The sequence below is a fragment of the Gekko japonicus genome, unplaced genomic scaffold (assembly GCF_001447785.1).
Source record: "Gekko japonicus isolate JY-2015 unplaced genomic scaffold, Gekko_japonicus_V1.1 scaffold880, whole genome shotgun sequence".
Taxonomy (NCBI): domain Eukaryota; kingdom Metazoa; phylum Chordata; class Lepidosauria; order Squamata; family Gekkonidae; genus Gekko; species Gekko japonicus.
Window position 1 is genome coordinate 132,628 of NW_015170917.1, and position 17,582 is coordinate 150,209.

The 17,582-nt window shown below is 42.4% G+C and overlaps 1 protein-coding gene across 1 annotated transcript in view; it reads right to left on the reverse strand.

Annotated features, from left to right (window-relative positions):
- SLC16A10 (solute carrier family 16 (aromatic amino acid transporter), member 10) overlaps positions 1-17,582 on the reverse strand; it is a 55,172-nt gene that overhangs the window by 24,630 nt on the left and 12,960 nt on the right. The window contains exon 2 of the mRNA XM_015418764.1: positions 13,327-13,471. Within this exon, the coding sequence (XP_015274250.1) occupies positions 13,327-13,470 (144 nt within the window). The 5' untranslated portion in view covers position 13,471. The remainder of the gene's footprint in view (positions 1-13,326; positions 13,472-17,582) is intronic.

Sequence of the window (17,582 nt, forward strand, 5' to 3'; positions counted from 1 at the left end):
CATCGGCCAGCTGACCAGTGGGGGAAGCCCCACCGCCAAAGGCAATATTGCATGGTAACATCTCAGATACTTTGGTTTTTGGGCAAAACTCTATGGTTTGAGCCCAATTTTAACCATAGGGTTTTTGCCTAAAAAGCAGAGCATCATGTCAACATGTTGGGGATGTCACTGCCCACTCCCAGACCACCACCCCAAAATCCCCCTGCTGGCATGACGATCGCACCTGGCAACCCTATTTAAAAAGAACTAAATCCACCACTCCGCAGCCAGGCAAGACTCTCTCAGATAATTCAATTGACTCAGCTGAAGAAAAATGGAAAGGGAGAGACTTTAATAGCCAACTAATCAACTTCCCATTTTGGTGGCAGGATTGAACCATCTAAAGAAAAGTGAAACAGACTGGGGGGGAGCAATGGTGGGCGGAAAGCCTGGAGAGTTTGGAGGGAGCAAGTCCCTTCGAAGGCAGTATGTAGACAGGGTGCCTGTGTTGCATTTCTATCTTTGAGCAACCCTAGTGACTGCAGGCAATTTATTCCTATTAAGTACTTTAAGGCTGCAAGACTATGCACATTTACCCACAAGTAAGTCCCACTGACTTCACTAAGGCTTACTTCTGAGTAAACATGGTTAGGATTCTGTGGTAATCTTCCCAGTGCTTTCAACGTATGTTGTTTCAGGACAATAGGGATCTTAAAATGTTTAACTTTGGACGGATTGTGTCTCTCATTGTGCCTCTTAGAGTGCAAGAGTATGATCTGTGAGACCTAGGTTCACATCCCCATTCTGCCATGGAAGCTTGCTGGGTGACCTTGAGCCTAACCTACCTTACAAGATTGTTGTGAGGATAAAATGGAGTAGAGAATTATGTAAGCCACTTTGGGGCCCCATTGCGGAGAAAGGTGGGGTATAAATAAAATAAGTGAAATAAAACAAATAAACCCTTCTGCACATAGAAAACAAGATAACAAGGAGAAGAGCTATAGCATAGTCTTTTCCCTCATGTGCTAGTCTCCTATACATGCTATGTGTAAAGAACTCTGCACAGATGTTGTCGCTGTGTTATACTCCCCAAAGGTTGAATAAAGCTAAAGGGGAAGACCAGCTGGAAGAGTCTGAGAGAAACTGACTTGACATAACACACACACACACACACACACACACACACACATTTTATTACTTGCTCCCTAGAAACCATTTATGGCCTCCCTGAGGTTGCTGCCACCCATCTGTCACCTGTCTACTGACCACCGACAACTGGCCTTTAACTCATTGTACCATCAGGCCAGAACTTTATAGTCAACTGATGCTGTTCCAAGCAGTACCCATTGTTTGTTATGTTTTGTTTTAAACTGAAATTGTATTTATTCTAATATGTTACCTGCCCTGAGTCTGCTCGCAGGATGGGCAGGATATACATGTAAATAATAAATAAATAAAACCATAATATGATAAAGAACTCAATGGCTTTGCTTCTCAGAAGATATAAAATTGCAGTGTAAAGAAGACAACCTATTACTGACTGTCTGTTGAATTTCTACCTGCTACACATTTAAAACCCAGAAACTGCTGTATATATTAAATGGGGAAGAGTGTGGTATAGCAGTGCTTATGTCAGGCTAGGATGGGGTAGATCCTGGTTAGGATTGCCAACTGCCTGGAGAAGTCTGTGTGTATGTCTTTGGGGTCAACAAATTTTTATGAAATGTATCAAATATTTTTGTTGAAACATCTGGCAACTCTGGTGGGAGGTTCCAAGCCATGCACCCTCCTACAATGGAGGCAACTTCGAAGTGGGTAGCCTCTGTAGACACAAAAGGCAAAATATCTCATGGCCAATGCTCCCTCTAAGCTGTGGAGTCTTGTGAGCAAAAATTCTACTTTGTGAGCTACCGGCATTAAAGCTGTGAGCGAGCGATTTGGCTACTGCATGAATTAGTTTGCTCTGGAGCCATCCTTCTTGAGCTAAGATAAAAATGTGTGAGCCGGAGGCTAAAAAACTGGGCTAGCTCACACTAACTCAGCTTAGAGGGAACACTGAGTTCTTCTGAAGTTGCTTCTATTGCCAGAAGGTAGAGGAAAGCAGGAATTGACACTTGCTTTGGGTAAGAGATACCTATTTGGTTTCACTTTCCAAAAGGAAGGGCTTGCTTCCTGTGTAATCTCAGGGAAGAGGGCCAAGCTCAGAGACATAAGCAAGACTGTGTTTATGGACAAGCAAAGAACACATGTTTGTAATGCATGTGCCTGGGGTGGGTTCAGAGCTTTGATGGTAGGGAGAGACCTAAGCTTCCCTGGTTTTGTTTCTGTTCCACCTGTTGCAGGATCCTCCTTCCTGGTAGATTACAGTTTTACCTCCTTTTTGCAGGAATTCGATTTTGGAATGTTTAACGCTGAATTAGATAGCAATGGATAGGGGATTAAATAAGCATGCAGTCTAGAAGAAGAAGAAGAAGACAAGAGATTGAATATATACCCCGCCCTTCACTACCTAAAGGTGTCTCAGAGCAGCTTACAAACTCCTTTCCCTTCCCCTCCCCACAACAGACACCCTGTGAGGTAGGTGGGGCTGAGAGAGCTCTTGACAGAAACTGTTCTTTTTTCAAGAACAGCTCTTATCAGAACTACGGCTTGCCCAAGGTCATCCAGCCAGGTGCAAGAGGAGGAGTGGGGAATCGAACCCAGTTCTCCCAGATTAGAGTCCGTGCACTTAACCACTACACCAAACTGGCTCTTCACATGGCAGTGGATGAGGAATATTTAGGACTCCAAAGAGAAATAGTACAAACACACACACACACACACACACTTTCCCAGCATCCCCAACATCAAGACCTGCTTTGAGCATAACAATATGACAACAGGAAATATGTTACTATCTAGTTTGGTCCTTGGCACAGGCTTTACATGAGCAGGTCACTCCTCCCTACGCCCAGAGCTGTAATCGTCTCCATGAAATGTCAATCTCTCGCATGCATAGTCATCTGCAGTCTTCCTGTCTTTTTTACCTTCTTGATATAGTCCTGTTATTACAGGCTTATGTTCTGATATAGTACAAGATGTTATGTGTATAAAGAAAATGCAATTTTAAAATTTATTTTTCTTTGTGTATTCATATTAACTTTTGCAAATGTAGCAGTAAAGCTTTACTATTTATAGAACTGCTCCACTGAAAAAAAACCTGACAGAATTTACTTACTAGAATGCAGAATACAGTGTAGAAATGCCATGAATTACAGTAGTTTTAAGTTACTGTAAGTTGTAATAACCAGCTGTTTCTCAAAACTTCACCCAACAGACGAAATTGAAATTTTCATGCTATTCCATCCTTAGAGTTGCACCCCCACCTTGATTCTTCATAGCTGCATCTTGCATTTAAATATCCTACATAATCTTACATTGGTAAAAGTGTATTAGAAAGAAATAGTTTTACCACTTTTAGAAATATTATTTTATAATTAAAAATATATATATATATGCATGCAGTTAAAGCAAGGGGGAAAATATGTATACTTACTAGGTGAACATAAGGAATAAAATATCCAAATAAGGCAGCTGGGATTCCAAAAGCCCAGATTCGATAACTCACAGCTTTAAAAATCGAAAAATTGAAAATCTGTTTTGCAGGAGGAAAATGGGTTTTTTCCTTTTCTCCACTTCCTTTGGCACTAAGAATGAGAGGCTTATATGTAAAGCCAGCCAGGAACAGAACAGCTATAAAAATACACAGGATCCTGAAAGTGTTGTACAGGCCAACTTTCTTAATCAGTACACTTAAAAGAAAAGGAAGAGCTACAGTAAACAAGCTGCTGCCAGCAGTGACAATGCCATTCACCAGACCCAGACGCTTCTTGAAATAATGCCCCAAGATGACCAGGGAGGGCTGATATGCAAATGAGCAACCACAGCCAAATAAAATCCCATAAGTAAAATAGAGAGGTCCAAGAGTCCTACAATTAAAAAAAGAAAAGGAAATTTGTTAATTGTGATGTTCTGCATAGTGATGCATATTTCAACTTTATCAGATAGAAGAATGATGCATATGAGTTTTCATTTGTAAACCTGAAGTACATTATGGCAATTAGTCTTACATGTCATCTTGTTATCTTCCCCTCCTATGTATTTTCAACATAAAAAGTACTCAGCCCAAATAGCAACATGTTTTCTTATTGAACCTGAATACAATGATACCTATAGAAAACATACCAGTTATAACAGTAATTTAAACTGAACATTCATTAAGTGTCTTATTTTTTACTTCACTAATTCCATGTATATTTATAATACATTGACAAGTACAGGCCATACTTCAATGTTTCCTACTCCCAGCTTGATTTAATAAAGTGAGAATCACTGGTCTTTTATTCTTCATGATGAAGCTCTTCTATGGAGGCTTTAATAAGTATTTTAAATAAAATTCAAATTATTCTTATAGAGATTCAACCATGAAAAGGTGTGTTTTAAAAGTGGAAAACTTTATAAAAAGCTTCATCAAGAAAAAATATTTATAATTCTAATTTCTAATTCCTCCTGGCTTCTAAATGTCTGAAGAAGCAGCACTGGAGACCAGTGAGTGGGAGCAAAGAGTCCTCCTTGCCTCCAGTGCTAATTCCTGGAGTCTGGCTGGTTAGAAGTTGGCAGGACAGTTTAAAGTGGACAGGTGAGCAGGGGGCTTTGGAGGTAGTGGTGGGAACGAGCCTCCCCCCTCCACGCCTCTATAACCATAATTTGCAATATGCTGGAGAGTGAGTTCCAATTTTTCAGTGCCACAACCAAGAATCCCCTTTCTCAGGTTGCCACTCATCTAGTCTCAGATGACAAGGGCACTTGAACCAGGGCCTCCAAGGATGACCAGAGTGGATGGGTAGGTTCATATGGGAGAAGGTGGTCCTCAAAGTATGCTGGCCCCAAGCTGTATAGAGTTTGAATACCAGCACCAATCAATCAATCTAATTTATTGCAGCAGGAGCCAGTAAATAGTACAATTCTGATATAAAAGGGATTAAAACAGTAATAACATGGGAATAATATAAAAACATTAACAGGAGAGAGTTAATAACATTACTAAAGTAAAATAGTGTTAACAAGAGAATCATACAATTTTTTCGGGTAAAATAAGTTTACGTTTCCTAATAGCTAAGCAACAAAATTTTGCCACAGTGTAAGTCCCTGAGCTCTGAACGTCTTCCAAGAGGAATTTACGAAGGACTTCTGGCCTAAAGTCAATATAAGACTGCAAAGGGCTAAATCTAGACAGAAGGGTATAAGATGGTCTCGTTCCTCCCGATAGAATCTGCAGAACAGGAGGACATGAGTAACTGATTCCACCATATTAGCCATGCATGGGCATATATGTTCATACATTGGGACTCGAGTGAATTTACCTTGCAGTACAGCGGAAGGGAGTGCCTCAAAACGGGCTCTGGAAAAGGCCCATCTATAGGGTTCATAGGTAATGTTAACTAAATAAGGGGCAACAGTAAAATTTGGCCAAGATTTTATGTTTCTGTAGTTCTCCGGTAGCAAAGCTTCTTCATTTTGTGATTCAGTATCACGAAACCTCTGCACGACAGCTGTTCTTGCCTTGTATAGGCTTCCATAGAAGAGATCTTCTGGGAATAGGCCAATCTGATTTAATTTATTAAGAATTTGTGTGGACCAGGCAGGGTAAGGATCCGAGGCTAAAAAGTAAGGTATTAAACCCTTTGGGTTGTAATGAATTATTAGCCAGAGCATTATAGCCTGCTCCCAGACCTTTGTTTCGACTCTGAGTAGCCCAGCCTCTTGCCTAAGTGTTACATTAGAGGAACTTCTAGGAATGCCAAATAGAGATCTAAGACATTTAGACTGAACCTTTTCAAGGGTCTTTAGATTGGCAGAAAGTCCAATTTGTGAGCCATACAGGAGTCAAGCCAATGATTTTGCCTGGAAGGTTTTTAAGGCTACGGGGAGAAAGCCTGCACCTTTCCTTCTAAATAATCTAAGAATGGCATTTGCACTTCTCTCTGCCAGGTTAGCTGATGAGGACAGATGTGCTGAGAATTTAGAATTATAAGAAAAGGTAATGCCTAAGTATTTAAAGTTCTTAACTTGATCTATGGCATTTCCTTTAATATTCCAGTTGAACTTCCTGAATGAGTTACCAAAATGGACAGTTTTAGTTTTAGCGAAATTAATAGATAGTAATTCAGTGTCACATTGCTCTTTAAATTTTATCAAGGCTCGCTTCAGGCTAATCCTTGTCTGGGATAAAAGAACAGCATCGTCAGCATACATTAAGATTGGAACCTTTCTGCTACCTGAGAATGAGGGAGCATGAGTATCAATTGAATGAAGGCATGTGATTAAGGAGTTAACATAGATGTTAAATAAAAATGGAGCCAAAAGGCAACCTTGTCTGACTCCTTTTTGCACTGGAATTCTTTTCGATAGTTTCCCATTTTGTGAGAGTCTTATTTGGATGTCATTATTTTTGTGCAGTTTAGAAGTAATAGCCTTCTATTGATACCCATGTCAGTGAGGTCCACGAAGGCCGCGTACAAGGTATTCTTCCGATGTTTCACATATTTAAAAATAAAACAATCTAGGACTAAGCAATGATTAATTGTAGCACGTCCAGGTGTGAAACCAGCTTGTTCAATTTCAAGCAAGTTGCTATGATCTAGCCATTCACACAGCTTCTGACAGAGGTTTTTAGTATATAACTTACAAATCACATTCAGAAGACTAATTGGTCTGTAGTTCGATGGGTCATAGGGGCTACCCTTTTTAAATAAAGGAACAATTATAGCCAAGCCCCAGTCTTTGGGAATCTGAGTTGAGGCATCTATATAGGAAAAAAGATTGGCTAAGACTGGAGTCCACCAATCTATGTGCGGTTTTAAAAGCTCACCAACTATAAAGTCACCTTCTGGGGCTTTTCCAGATTTCAACTGTGATATTAACAAGGTAGTTTCAGATATGGAGACTGGAGGCCATTGTGTGGACTGATCTAGAACTGGGCTGCCAAGCCGCGGCGGGGGATCCACACGTCTTCACAGGATCCCTGCCGCGGGGGACAGCAATACGCGTTGCACCGCCATCACCAGGATGTGACGCTACGCGTCGCTCTGGCAACGGGACTCCAAACAGCCCCGTTGCCAGAGCGACGCGTAGTGTCACATCCTGGCGACGGCGGTGCAACGCGTATCGCTGTCCCCCGCGGCAGGGATCCTGTAAAGACGTGCGGACCTGGCTGTAGTGGTCTATACCAAATGCAGATTCCAGGGCATGCACCACAGTGGCCAAATCTCTCCCTCTCAAAAAGGGTTGCAACTGGCTCACCAGTCAAAAGTTAAGTGTATTCACTTAACATTTTTAGTAAAAGAAGTTGAGTAGATACAGAAATCTTACTGATTACTTAACACACAGAGTGTGGACTCCAGTAAGAGTGAGCCTCACAAAACACAGAGGATTGGATCCAACAAAGCTCTGCTCTTCCTTTTCTGCTCTACTCCATCTCCCCCATGCTTCCTGAAATGCTGCCCCCCAAGAGTCCCCTGACCCTCAGAACAGCATGTGGTGGATATGCAGAGTGAGAGAAGAATCTGCAGAAATGTGCCCCTCCTTTTTCACAAGGGCAAAATTTGGCTGGGACCAAAACAACTCTAAGCATATCATTTTATTTCTCTCCCATTTGAACTGCAGGTAGCCATGCCACAGGAAAAAGAAGCTACATTGGTCAGGCATAATTTGTTCTCCCCCCCCCCCCCCCCCTTTTGTTTTCTTCAATTTATAGGTACTACATTTAGGTTTCAATAGCCATGCCAACAGCCCCATGAGTTCTAAATATGGTCAACCTTTATTCTAAAATTATCTTCATTCTGCAGTTATAGGATGCAACATGACCGCAAGCAAGGTACAAAATATTTGCTAGCCTGGAAACACTTGAAAATTTAGCATTTTAGGACAAGCAATTAGTAGTTCTTAACATATCAAGTTCTTAGTCCAGTTAAAGGGGTAGGAATAATCAAGAAGTAGCATGCAGCATTCATAAATCTGCTTTCAACAGCTTTGGACCCCTTTCCTTACAAGTTATTCCTACTGAATTAATTAATTCTGTTATTAAAATCTGTATGGTACAGTATAAGACTGCAGATCTTTTTAATCTCCACTAGAGTTGTCAGGTCCAAGTTTGTCCCTGGCAAGGGACTTTGGGGGGTGTTCCCGGAGGGGCGGGGGGTCCCCAATGCGATGACCTCACGTTGGGGAAGTCCCGCTCTAAGCCCACCACCAAGAAAAATCACTGGAGGCCACCCTTCTCCCTAACCTCCTGCAAGATTTAAAGGGCCCGCCAATCAGGTGGAGGGCCCTTTAAATCTTGCAAGAGGGGAGGGAGAGGAGCAGCCATTGGCTGAAAGCCTGAATGGAGTTCAAGCACGCAGGGCCAGTCTCCACTGGCTGGAAGTGCTTAAAGGGAATGCTTGGAGACTGGGCGCGTGGGGCCAGTCCCTGCTGCTTAGAGACCAGGCACGCAGGGCCAGTCCCTGCTGGCTGGAAGCACTTAAAGGAACCCTTTAAGTACTTCCAGCTAGTGAGGCCTTGTGCATCTGCAGCCACCCCTCTCCCTCCCCTCTGCAAAATTTAAAGGGATGACAGCTGACAGCTGGAGGGCCCTTTGTGGCTGCAGGTGTTCAGGCTTGGGGCTTCCCCCTCCAGCCAGCTGGCCAGCAGCAGGTTGAAGCCCAAAAAAGGGGGTAAAGCCACACCCGGCCCAGGGGTCAGGCAGCCCTAATCTCCACTGTGTTCTGCAATCAGGGAACCTCAAGGCCTTGATGGGGATAAAATGCACAAATAAATCAATCAAGAAGACCAGGTAAGAGATTCACTTGTAGGGATTTGCATAATGGTGGCTTTTAAACAATTACTTGTAGTAATTGTAACTAATGTGAAGTAGCTTGTATGTTTTATCTTTGAACAAGTTACATACATTGCACCTGATCCTTGAATAGCAAGCTAATTCTACTATACCTTATCAGAGAAATTTATGAAAACTTCCCTGAGCAGCTGTTGTAATTCCAAGAACTGTATTTGCTTTACTAAGAACCTTGTGGCAGAAAATCCAACTATTTATGCCAAAAAACCACACTTCTACAACATGGCCAGGAGCCAAAGGTATGCTCAGTGGGGTTTTCATATTTTCTCCTCCTTTGTACAGCAAACCCCACTCTCAAACAATATAAGAAGGCCCTTTCAAAAATTGTTTGTCATGATGTATGGGGGCTGTTGCCAAGAAAAACAAGTCCAAAGGCTTGTTAGGGAGAAGCTGTATAATACTTTGGATCCTGCCCTCTGTATACACTATCAAGTTTAGTACTGTGAACTCTACTGATATGATTATGGTCTGTGTTCTATGATGTCAACAGCATACAGGAAAAGGCTTTATAAAAATCTCCTTACATGTTCAGTTAGCTAGAAAGACTGTATTAAAGGAGCACTCTCAGGGCAATATAGACATAATTTGATGGCATTGAACTCTCCAGAGGGAAATGAAGTTTTCAATTTGCATACTGAAAACTCACAAACTTTTAAACGTTTTTAAAAGAATTTTGTCGAGGAGGTCCCGAAACTCTGTTCCGGTGCATTCCCCCAGAAAAAAAGCCCTGGATTTAATACATAAGAATTAGGTTACTAAGGAAAAATCAGCATTTGTTAATTTTACTGAAAGATTAAAAGTGTATCAGAGATTAACATACTGAGAAAGAAGCAGCAAGAAAGATTGGCTAATTATCAGCATTCATGTTGCTCATTAGTATGTGAAACAGATAAAGAAAATATTCACATTTGATAATTTTCTTCAAGTCTAGAATGAAAGACAAGATCCTGAAGCTGCTTATGTCAGCATGTGACATGAAAGATATTTCAAAGCAAGATAGTCCAGCTTGACCTCAAAGTCTGCCTCCTGAATTTTGAAAGCTTTGACCAAATAAGCAGGAAACATTTATTTGCAAGGATACTGTAAAGACTGTAACAGAAAATTTCACTTGAGGCAAGATTTAGTTCTTTTCCACCAATAGTATCTCCTTGATGCCTGGGACCCTCACCCCACAGAGTCTCACCCCAGAGTCTCCCATTTTTGGCATGGCTTGTCCCCCCATTTTGTTCATGTGTACACTTCATTGTGGACCTAGGATTGATAGAAGGAGCTCGAATTAAACTTTCATCAAAGGCAGTGAGCCATGCCAAGAAAGGAATGCAGGGCAGCAAATACCCATCCTAAGAGGGATTCAGTCGAGAATCATTTCTCTCCCAAGGACCTCAAAGCCTCGTAGCAGTAAGGATGGACATGAACTGGCTCACGAGCTAAAGTTCATGATGAGTTTTGGCCAGTTTGTGGTTTGTGAAGTCAAGTTTGTGGCAGGTCACCCAGCATGAACTTGCCATGAACTTTCAAACTGTTTTTGGAGGTTCGTGCCAGTTTGTGAGTGGAGACATTTCCATACAGACTGTCTCCACTCAATCAAAATGTTTACATAATTTAAAAGCAACAACTTGGAGAGTATGTTGAGGACCATCTGGGGAGGTCCCCTGAGAGTTTGATGTCTCTAGCTTGCACAGGATCCATTCTGTACCCTCCTGAACCTTGGCCATTTTGGCAGGCACAAGTTCAGGAGTCTATAGGATGGATTCTGTGCAAGCTAGAGACACTAAACTCGCAGACCTCCCCTGGATGCTCCTCTATATGGCCTCTGAGTTTGGTGTCTCTAGCCTGCACAGGATGTGTTCTATACACTCATGAACCTGCGACTTTCAAAACGACCACTGCAGTAATTTTGACAGGCACAGGTTCAGGTGTGTATGGAACAGATCCTGAGGATGCTAGAGACACCAAACTTGCAGGGATTCCCTGACTGACTCTCTTCTACCTGCCCTTTAAGATTGGTGAGGATTGGATTTACAGGGTCCAAGTTACAGCCCCCCAAAGAAGGTGGGGGGCTGTAACTTGAACCCTGTAAATCCAATCCTCACCAAACTTGGAGGGCAGTTAGAGGAGAGTCAGCTGGAGACTCCCTGCACGTTTGGTGTCTTTAGCACACTGGAGGGCCATTCTACCACCTCACAAACCGAACTAGTTTGTGATGTGGCTAAACATTCATGACAGTCCCTGGTTTCAAACAGGACACGCCACAAACCATGAACCAAACTGCATTTTTCTGGTTCATGCCCATCCCTATTTAGCAGATAATTTGACTTTAACTAATGACCCACATCCCCAAAACAATAAGCAACAGGATGATTCCAGCAATTTCCACCATGTTTCAATGACTGAACAAGGAAGATTCCCACCATTCCTCAATCGTGACAAGTACTTGGCCATAGATACTTACCTATCTAACTTCCAAATCTCCTCAAGAAAATGTTTTTGATACTCTCAAGGCATAAGGGGAAAACTCCCCTCCACAATTCGGACAAAGGATTTCTTTTCAGACCAGCTAATCTTCCAAAAAATTGATTTTTTATTACTCTTGCATTTTAATACCAACACCCTTCCCTTCCTCACTCTTGGCAAAAGGATATAAAGAATTACCCCTCAGCCCCAATTTTTGGTTTAGAACACATCTTGTTACCCCAGCCTCTCGGTTGACCTTTTACTTTTCTGCTCCACAGACCTGTCTCTGCATCCCCTTCCGCTTCCTGGTCAGTTTCACCTCCTGACACTGCTTTGGTGCCACTGAGGACACCCTCTCTTTCTCTCCAGGAGCAGGCTTATATGTTGTTTTCCTGTTTTTGTTTTATTCTCCAAGTAAGCAGGCATTTTTTGTAGAAAAAGGTTTTGTGTTGTATCTGTTACTGTGCATTTTCATTTCTGGAACTCCCCTTATGTTCTGCAAATTGCTTGACTTAATTTGGCCTCTTTTCAGTTTATTAAATAATAATTATTTCCCATTGTTCATATAAGTGTTGGCCTGTATCTGGACCTTGGTATACACAGGTTAGATCCCAAGTATTGAAGTAGCCAAAATACATGCGTTTGTATTGTGCTAGCAAGGGTATGCCTTTGCACATTATGGGCCCTTCACATGTATGCCAATTTGCCTAACATCCTAAAGTGCAAGACATTTATGAGTGGAAGAGCAGACAGCTCTACTTTATCCATTTGAGGCTGGAGTCCCTGTAGAACCTCTTAGGCCCCTGCCACACGGCAGGGAAAAGATGGGGCGAAGCGTGGCTTTTAAAAGCCGGGCCAAAAAAGAAACACCGCAGCGGGATCCCACGGATCCCGGTAGCAGCGCTCTGTTGCTCCCCGGCACGATCAGATGCCGGGGAGGAAGATACTAGTCGGAGGGGGAGGCTGCCGTACTGCGCATGCTCGAGCATGCACAGTATGGCAGGGGGCCGGGGATGCGACGGCGGCAAGACACGCCGCCGATCCCACGGCCAGGATGAAGCGGACCATCCGGATGAACCACCAAAGGTAGGTGGTTCATCTTTGACGCGCTTCATCGGGGGAAGGGCCGGATTGGAGGCGCGAGCGCGACGCCAGGCAAATGTTGGCGTGGGATCGCGCCCGTTTGCTGTGCTTCCAATCCGGCCCGCTCCCGGCCCAAACTGCCTCGTATGAACGGGGCCCTAAAATGCAAACTCCATATTTTGCTATGCTTGATTTTACTGGTTTTTTGATTGCACAGGTTGATGGGTATAGCCAGATGTGAGAATGACCTTGTGCTGCAAAAGTGAATGGCAAAGAACCTGATTCACAGCACAACAAATGTCTTCTTAAAAATCTCATCTGCACTTTTGGCCCTGTGTAACCATGGTCTCTCAGCTTCAATACAGAAATGTTGACCTACCTTGCAGAGTTGTCGTAATAACTGAGAATATATATGAACTACTAAGCATTTCTGTGTTCTAGAGTGTTCAAAGTATTTATCATAATTCATGATAATTACTTTCACTCCATTTAGAAAAAAGAGCAAGTCCTCAGATCTGACTGGCAGGAGTACGCTCCACAGAACTTTGAGTAGATGTGAACTTAGCTATCCTGTTTTCCTCCACCGTAAATTGGCAGTAGACCACAGATGAATACCAGAAGACTGCATTTTAAATGTATCATGATTCAGAGAAGCATAATTAGACTCTCGGAGGGATGTAACATATTTAAAATCAGACAGCACATTATTCATCATTCTCAAAATTGTGCAGTAACCAGCAGTGTCCTCAGCATCTTGAGGATATACGATCAGAGTTACTGGATGCATCATTGATTTGCTGGCCAAAATGGCCTATATTGTGATACACTGCCAGACACCTCCTGTGTTTGGAGAATTTAATGAAAGTTAGTAGACTTACCTTACAAATGAGCTTGAAAGGAGCCCAATGAATGCCACAGCTGCTCCAACAACAGCTACTTTTCGGCAGCCAAATATATTGGTAAATATACTGACTATGGGAGAACAGAAGAAGATCATTCCCATGGACAGGGAACTCACCCATGCTGTAGAAAAGATCAAGAAAATTAGTGAATTTGTTTAATATGCCAGAATTCAATGACATGATCACTCATTTACACCCTACTTTTCTCCCCTATGGGGACCGAAGTGGTTTACATCATTCTCCTGTCCTCACACCAACCCTATGAGGTAGGTTAGGCTAAGAATTTTATTATATTGATTATGTTGGTGTTATTTTATGCATTTTTAAGGCTGTAAATCACCCAGAGCCTGCTTATGAGGTTGGGTGATCCATAAATAAAATAAATAAAATTAAAAGAACATGTGACTGGCCAAAGGGCATCTAGCAAGCTTCCCAAGGCAGAGTAAGAATTCAAACCTTGGTCTCCCAGATTCTAGTCTGACACTCTAACCATCACATCACACCAGCTCTCTCATACAGTAAAACTGTTACTTTAGGGGAAATGCAGAAAGCCTCATGGCAAGAAAAACAAACTACTAACCAGCACTATGCTATTCTGCTAGTTATAAATGCCTGACACAGACTTGCTTTCAGTCTACAGTGTTAAACTGCAAGTTGCAATCAGACACATATGCTTATCCTGCACAAACAAGATAAGCATGCTTGCAAAAGCTCTTGAACTTTACAAAACAGAATAAGTATGACTGTTTGAAATATGTGACTACATTATTTCCATACCTCTAGCCTAGAAACATGAAACCTGCAATCACAACTAAAATCGTATGCAGAAGTTCAAGTTTCAAAAGAGTGCTGGGATAAGTTATAGACAGCATACTAAGCAAAACTAGTAAAAGAAAGCCAGTATGGTATAGTGGTTAGAATGTTAGGACTATGATCTGGGAGACCCATGGTCGAATCCCCACTCTGCCATGGAAGCTTACCTGGTGACCTTGAGCCAGTCACACACTCTCAGCCAAACCTACCTTATAAAGTTGTCATGAAGATAAAATGGAGGAGAGGAGAACATAAGCCATTTTGAAGCCCCATTGGGGAGAAAGATGGGATATAAAAGAAATAAAACCCTATTTTAAAATGATGTGTCACAATAACAGTTGAAGTATATGGTTCAAAGCAAAAGAATGGACCTGATAATGAGTTAACCAAGAAAAACAAATTAGGAATCAACCAAGAAAATATTCACTTGGCACTGAAGGAAAAAAAATACCTACTGGATCAAAGGAAGGTGAGACATGACAAAGACTTTGCTAGTGCTAACAGCAGAAAAAGTGTATTCCCATTGCTTTGGCCTGAGTTTTTGCTTAGCAAGAAATACAAATGGTTTTACATACCAGACATGTCTAACTCCAGTAGTACACATATTTTAAAAGATTTAAAACAGGGATGTTGAACTCATTTGTTATGAGGGCCGGATCTGACATAAATGAGACCTTGTTGGGCTGGGCCATGTGTGTCATAAAATGTAATGCCAGGTAGCGGAGATATAAACTTTATAAAGCACACAAACACAAAGTTTTTTTTTACTTAAAATAACAACATGCTTAAAACATTAGCTCTGTAAGCTGCAAACCTACTTTTGATTTATTGACATTCACCACAGAAATCTCATGCTCAGAGTTCTGAGTCTAGGTTAAAACATGAGATGGCTGAGTGATTAAGAGAGTCTGGCGATGCAAGGTATGATGCATCAGCAGCAGAACTGGAAGCAGGAGATGGCCAGTTCCACTGTAGGCCTGATGGAAGCCCTCCGGGGGACTGATCCGGCCCGCGGGCCACATGTTTGACACCCCTGATTTAAAACATAAATATGAATGTACAGGAAGTTGTTAAAAGGACTGTCTCTCCCAGTATGAACCTGTTCATAATTTCTCAGCAATGCCTTCTTCTGGCAGCACTGTCAACTCCTGCCCTCTAGTCCTGAGGTTCTGCAGCAGGGCTTTTCTGTCGAATGGCCTTCTAAGAAGGCACCTAACCCTCCTACTTTTTAGAAATTTTACAAAACAGATTTGGAATTGTTTGGGATTTTGATCTTTGCTTTTAATGTTAGTTACTGATATGACTTTTTAAAGAAGCAAAGATTACACTGTAATGTGCTTGTGTCTTTTTTCGGGGGAAGAAAGATAGGGCAGAAGAATTTTAAACACAAGAATGTAACTAAAAAGCAAATTTATTCCTAAATTGATTATATAAAAGGGTATCTTTGTCTACCCACATCCATAATACAAAATCTTTAATCTACGGGTGTATTAAATGAAACCCACTTCAAAAAAGGTTGTGCTGTAAATACAATTTTGTTATAAAAAATTCTCAGAACAAAATATTGTCTTTCCAAAACAAATGTCTTACATGGACAAATTAGCAATGTAATATGGCTCCCCAGGGACACTTCAGGACAAACAAAAAAACAGCACAAGAGAGAAAGCTTAAGCCCCCTTTCTCCATGATTCCAAACTGACTTGGACTCACACGCTGCTGGGAATTAAGTTCTGACCATACAACCTCCAGAGCACGTCTGCAACAGGAGCCAAAGTGAGACGAAGGATTTATCGTCCCCCTTTCTCACTGAGACTAAAGGCAGATTCCCATGACATAAAATAATATAATCAGACAGCATAAGATATCCAACAGTGCAATAGAACTAGAATTACAAGAGTAAGAAAAACAATGCAAAAGAAAAAATTATCAGTCATGATACAACAATGCAGAAAAGAATTATAAAGTAGGAAAAACACTGGAATACATAACACTTTTTAAAAGAAGTGCCTTCTGAAACATTCTATTATACTACGCCCCTACTCCTTTTATAAAAATGCCCTCCTGAACAATTTCGTTCTACACAGATCTACAGAATGATAATGTGTGGGAGCCATCCTGGCATCCTAAGGCAGGCCATTCCACAAGGTGGGAGTCACAACAGAGAAAGCAGCTATCAATTTTACTCTGTTACATGGTGGCGCCTTCAGAAGCTGTTGCAACAGAGCATAGGAGGAGGGGTGGCCTTCAGATACATGGGTCCAAGCCCATGAAAGGCTTTGTAGGCAATACCTAGTACCCTGAACCAGGCCCGTAGCCAGAAAATGTTTATTGGGGGGGGGCAGATGAATATAGTGGTGGTGAACACATAATTCTTTACTTTATTTATACTTGATAATTTATTTACCATTTTTTTACTTGAGCCCCAAGGTGGATCACAAAGAATATAACAGTGTAATCGAATAGCATGAGAGACCTAATAAGGAATAAAAAGATCTTCCAGAATTAGAAGTAATCATCGGGGTAGAGAGATCACCTCCCCTGGAGAAAATGGCTATTTCAGAGGATAGACTAGGGTTTTATACCTGATTTATGACACTCCCCCACCTTCACCAGGCTCTATCAGTCAAATCTCCATGAATTTCCCAATGTGGGGTTGGCAACCCTAGCGAGCATGTGCACACACACCTTTTCTTCACAGCTACAGCCTGCCCGGCATGCAGTGGAAGGGTGGCTTTTTTGCTTCACGCAGATGAGAAGGGAAGCTGGGGAGGCTCCCCTTTATCGATACAGAGAGTGATTCCCCCCTCTCACTGAACCCAGTTAAAAGAGAAGACAAAATTGTGCACCACTGTGGCTATGGGCCTGCCCTGAACTGTACTTGGGAACTGACAGGTAGACAACAGAGTGACTACAAAATGTGTGTTTCACCTAGGTTCAGACAATACTCAAGCTGTGGCATTCTGTACCAAGTGGAGTTTCCACGCTAACTTCAAGGACAGACCCATATAGAATACATTACAACAGTCTAGTCACTATGGTGATTTGGCTCCTAAAACTAAAACTTTGTGTAAGCAGAGAGCTCTAGATAAAAAGGCAAGATACATATACCCAGGGCTCTCGTCGGGGGGGAGCGCTCCGGTACTGCGCTCCGGAAGAGAACCTCTAGGGGGCGGGGCGGTCACGTGGTGAAGCCCCGCCCCCTTCTTCACCCCGCCCTCTGCTTCGATCCTCATTCCGTTGGAGAACGAGGACGAAGCAGGAGGGTAAGTAGCCTTCCCCGGCCTTGCCTTCCTCCCCCCCCCTTGATCCCTCTCCCGGCCACATGCAGCGGCTGGGAAGAGAGCCCAGGGCCCCTTTTTACCCTTCCCAGTGGAGCGCGAAGGCGCTCCGCTGGGAGAAATCTCCCCCACCCCCCCACA